This window comes from Drosophila kikkawai, unplaced genomic scaffold (genome assembly GCF_030179895.1).
Source record: "Drosophila kikkawai strain 14028-0561.14 unplaced genomic scaffold, DkikHiC1v2 scaffold_337, whole genome shotgun sequence".
Taxonomy (NCBI): Eukaryota; Metazoa; Arthropoda; class Insecta; order Diptera; family Drosophilidae; genus Drosophila; species Drosophila kikkawai.
Genome location: NW_027222687.1, coordinates 1 through 5,073, shown reverse-complemented (window position 1 = coordinate 5,073; position 5,073 = coordinate 1). Strand labels below are relative to the sequence as shown.

Below are 5,073 nucleotides of genomic sequence, written 5' to 3'. Positions count from 1 at the left end.
AAAAAACTCGATTGGGATGGGTTGTCACTGGCGGAGGATCAGCGCCACGCCAGTCAGCGGCCTTGGCGGTCCAAGCTACTGCAGGGACGTTAGTCGGAGATGACACTCGTCTGGAGAGCGTTGTGCGGAAGTTTTGGGAAGTTGAAACCGTTGGAGAGTCTGGATCTCAACGTACCAAAGAGGAACTCGATTGTGAAGCTCATTTCAACGCCAACTTTACTCGGCTGCCGTCAGGAGAATACTCGGTTCGCCTGCCAACCAAGCATAGTGTTGAAATCCTGGGAGATTCATATCAACAAGCTTATCGTCGTTTCGTTAACCTGGAGAACAAACTGGATCGTCATCCTCATCTCAAAGCTCAGTACTCGGCATTTATTCGTGAGTACCTCGATCTGAATCATATGTCTCTTGTGGATTTAGACTGACGGAATTTATGCAAGTTTTATTTGCCGCATCACTGCGTCATTAAAGAGGATAGCACAACTACGAAGCTGCGTGTTGTCTTTGATGTGTCTGCCAAATCATCGACTGGATACTCATTGAATGAGTTGCTCATGGCAGGGCCCACCTTGCAGCCGAGATTGTTCAACACATTGTTGCAGTTTCGCACATTTCCTGTCGCCCTAACCGGCGATATTTGCAAAATGTATAGATGCGTTCGGATTGCTGAGCCGGATAGTTACTTGCAGTGCATTTTGTGGCGTGATTCACGGCAAGAGGAAATTCGTGTTTATAGGCTGGACACTGTCACCTATGGAACTAAACCTGCCTCGTTTCTGTCAGTTCGAGCCATGCATCAGTTGGCAGAAGATGAGAAGGCATCGTTTCCCCTTGGCGCCAAAATACTTTTGCGAGACTTCTACGTGGATGATCTCATCACAGGAGGCAACTCGACACAAGACGTCTTGGAGATCATGCGGCAGACCACTGGACTTCTCGAAAGGGGCAATTTCAAGTTGAGAAAATGGTGCTCAAACGATCCTGCTTTGCTGCAGCAAATCCCAGAGGCCGAAAGGGATTCATTCTTGAAGTTCGACGATGGCAGCGACATTACAAAAACGCTTGGACTTGCTTGGGATTCGTCGTCGGACGTTTTGCTGTTCTCCACATCGCCAATGAAAATTATTGCCAAACCAACCAAGCGCTCAGTCTTGTCTACGATCGCTTGCTTTTATGATCCTCTAGGTCTTATTTGTCCTGTAATTACTAAAGCCAAAATATTTTTACAGAAGATCTGGAGAGAGAGACTCGACTGGGACGAAAGCTTGCCTGCAGCGCTTAATTCATCGTGGCTAAGTTTGTCGGCCAATATTTGTGAGACGCAAAAGCTCCAGTTTCCTCGACTAGCACTGAACCCAAACAACGTGATCGAAGTCCACGGATTCAGTGATGCCAGTATTGACGCATACGGAGGCTGCATTTACGTCGTGTCCATGGAGGATGACCGAAGGATTGCCCATCTCCTCTGCTGCCGTGCTGCTGGCTCAACTCATTCAAGAAGTACAACAAATGGGGCTATTCTCGTGCTCCTACTACTGCTGGTCGGATTCTGCAGTTGTTTTGTCCTGGATTAGAGATGAGTCGTCACGTTTTCAAATATTTACTGCTAACCGAATCTCTTTAATTCAGTCTATTACAATTGGAATGGAATGGCGCTACGTCCCTACGAGCTGCAATCCAGCAGATATCCTGTCAAGAGGTGCGCTTTCCAGTGAACTGGTAGCTTCTAACCTATGGGCTCATGGACCTGACTATCTTCAAAAGGAAAAATCTCAATGGCCAGAGTCCTGCCTTGCAGTGAAGACTCTTCCTGACCTTAAAAGGATTGCTTTGGTTGGCATCTCGGCAGCTGCTGATGTATCCTTGTACTGCAAATTCTTCAACTCGTGGGAAAAATTAAAGCATGTCTTCGGCTACATCTACAAGTTTCGCCATCGTATCAGGCAACCAGGTCTCACTTCGGAACATGTTCGCTGTGGCACCCAAATGCTCATTCGCTCCATTCAGAGGGTTCATCTTAATGACGAGTATCATTGCCTGCTTCGAGGACGGCCAATAAAGGCCTCCAGCTCCATCGCATCGCTCTCGCCCATTATCGACGAACTTGGGCTTTTACGTGTTGGCGGTCGACTGAAAAACTCTGCTCTGGACTATGAGGCACGCCATCCACTGATATTACCTCGTCAGCATCCTGTAACCCGCGCAATAATCCTGCATTTCCATCGGCGCAACCTACACTCTGGACCTCGCTCCCTGCTCGCTTCAATCCGGCAGCAGTTTTGGCCAATTGGTGGCCGCAAGACGGTTGCGAGTGCTGTGAGCAAATGCATAATTTGTTTTCGGGCCAAGCCACATGTTGCTGGCCACATTATGGCGGATCTTCCGGAGGACCGCGTCAGCGCATCTTACGCCTTCCAGGTGACTGGACTGGATTTTTGTGGCCCTTTCTATCACAAGTCGGAAGTTCGGAATAAGGCACCCATCAAGTGCTACGTCTGCATTTTTATCTGCTTTTCCACAAAGGCTGTTCACCTCGAGCTGGTCCAGGATCTCTCCACTTCAGCGTTTCTTAGCGCATTGAGGCGCTTTATATTGATTCGTGGCAAGCCTGCCCGCATATGGTCGGACAATGCGACTAATTTTGTAGGCGCTAAGAACGAGTTGGCTGATCTAAAGCGATTGTTCCTGAATGCCAGCCACCAAACCGCAATAGATGAATTCTGCTTGACTGACAGTATCGAATGGCGATTTATTCCTCCTCGCTCACCCCACTTTGGAGGTCTATGGGAGGCGGCTGTGAAGACTGCGAAGTACCACTTCTACCGATCTGTTGGACCTGCGATACTGCCCGCTGATGATCTGCGCACTCTCGTTTGCCACATCGCGGCAATCATTAATTCTCGTCCTTTAGTCTCACTTTCAGAACACCCTGGCGATCTTGATGTGTTGACACCGGCGCACTTCTTGGGTACTGCTCCTCTGGCCTTGTTTCCTGAGCCTGACTACACTAATTTGAACCTCAATCGGTTGGATCGCTGGCAGAAAATTTCGTTTTACCAGCAACTGTTCTGGTCCCGCTGGAAACAGGAGTACCTGACGCTCCTTCAGCAGCGCTCCAAGTGGCGCACACAGAAGACGGATGTTCAACTCGGTGATGTCGTTCTGGTTAAGGACGAAAACCTGCCCTCCCTCAAGTGGCCACTAGCTCGAGTGGTCAACCTCGTCGCTGGATCCGACAATGTGGCTCGAGTCGCTGTGCTGAAGACCGCCACTGGCCTCATCAATCGCGCAGTTGCTAAGCTGTGTGTGCTGCCGAAGCAGGATGAAGTTGAAAGCCCTTGTCTTCCAACGGGGGGAGAATGTCTGGTTATGCAGCCCGCACCTGATGACCCAGCGGCTAAACAACAACAATAAATTTGCTCTGCGTAGCAAAGCTTTACCTCTCCTCCTGCCTTCTGCATAACATAAACTTTATCACTCTCTCGCTCTATTTGCATAGCTGCCCTTGGCCGTCCGCTAACTGCAGCAGAAATTCTTTGTCAGTTCGTCTTCGTTTGTCTTCACCTACGCCTGAAAACGATCAGCTTAAATATTTGCCTATAACCAGTTTCGGACCATTTCGGGTCATAAATATCCGCAGCGGCAATTCGGCTGGCCTGCGCTGATAATTGATAGAAAACTTCGTGGCTTAATAAATATTGCATTTAATTTATAACGTTTTAAAACAAGTGCGTATTTTTTGGGTCAAAAAGAAATTGGACAATTCGACAGCTATTGAAAAAGCTCAATAGCTCAACAATATATATATATATATATTTTTTTTTTTCAGTTCGAGCGAGACTGTGAAGGAAAGCGGACGAACTACTTAGTCATTGCGACTCACTGCGCTTAGAAAAGAAAAGGAAACATTGACCCCCCATCCATGACATCAGAAGTGGGATCGCCACCCCTACAAGGCAACCCGGATAATGGCTGGCGCACACTTCTAGAAGCGCAAAGCAAGGTGATTGCAGAACTTCTAAAAGCTGCACAATCGACGTCGACGCCTGGCACACGTGCCGTTTCGGCAGTGCTACCATCTTTCGACCCCGAAGCTGCCGACGCAGACGCAGGAGCATGGTGCAAAACGGCGAACATGATTTTATCCGAACATCCGCAAGAGGGTGCATCCTTGGTAATGACGCTCAACAAGTCGCTTCACGGTAGTGCATCGCAGTGGCTATCGCAAATTTGCTATCCTGGAATGACCTGGACACAATTCAAGGAATTGTTCATGGAGCAACGAAACGCCTGCAGCAGTGCTGCTAAACATGCTGAAGGGACGCCCAAATCCCCAAGAATGCCTCTCCGTGTATTCCAGCCGTTTGGTTACATCACTCTTGACCAAGTGGAAAGCAATGACACACGAAGAAATTGCTGTGTCATTGGTCCTAGCGCATACGTCACAAATTGATTCCAGACTGCAGAATTTAGTGTTCACAACTAACCTAAAAACACGTTCGGAGCTACAACAACAATTGAAAGCTCATACGTTCGCCAAAAAATCAGAATACTCTGGAGTGGAGCAAGGACCGGAAAAGAAGAGGTTCAAGACGCAAACGCCGATAAGATGCCATGGTTGTGGAAAACTTGGACACAAAATAGTGGAGTGCCGCAAGAGGAAAGCAGAGGAAAGAAACGAGACGAGAGCAGCCAGCAACAGCAGACAAGCCGTGACGTGTTACAGGTGTGGCAACATTGGCCACTTTGCTTCATCGTGTACGAAGGGGACAGCAACGGCGAATAGAAACATCGAGAAGAGAGTGGACGTGTGTGCGGTACTTCAGCCAAAAGGGACGGCAAAACAATTTGGTGAGCGGTTTCCATTTTTCTTCGATTCGGGTTCCGAATGCTCGTTGGTGAAAGGAAGCATCAGCGAGAGACTTGCCGGAATGAGATGCCATAATCTGGTAGTGTTGAGAGGCATAGGCGACAATGTTGTCAAAAGCAATATGCAAATTCTGTCCACCGTACAAATTTCGGAATTTAACTTTGAATTATTGTTTCACGTAGTTGATGAGAATTGCCTTAAAC

The 5,073-nt window shown here is 48.2% G+C and overlaps 1 protein-coding gene across 1 annotated transcript; it reads left to right on the top strand.

Moving 5' to 3' along the window:
* The first annotated feature begins 2,370 nt into the window (after nucleotides 1–2,370).
* LOC121502037 (uncharacterized) lies at nucleotides 2,371–3,414 on the top strand. Its single transcript, XM_070288977.1, has one exon. It carries the CDS (start codon nucleotides 2,371–2,373, stop codon nucleotides 3,412–3,414), a length of 1,044 nt encoding a protein of 347 aa, XP_070145078.1.
* The last annotated feature ends 1,659 nt before the right edge of the window (nucleotides 3,415–5,073 follow it).

Excerpts from the sequence above, each read along its gene's own strand:
- LOC121502037 (XM_070288977.1), top strand. The coding sequence starts at position 2,371 with ATGGCGGATCTTCCGGAGGACCGCGTCAGCGCATCTTACGCCTTCCAG.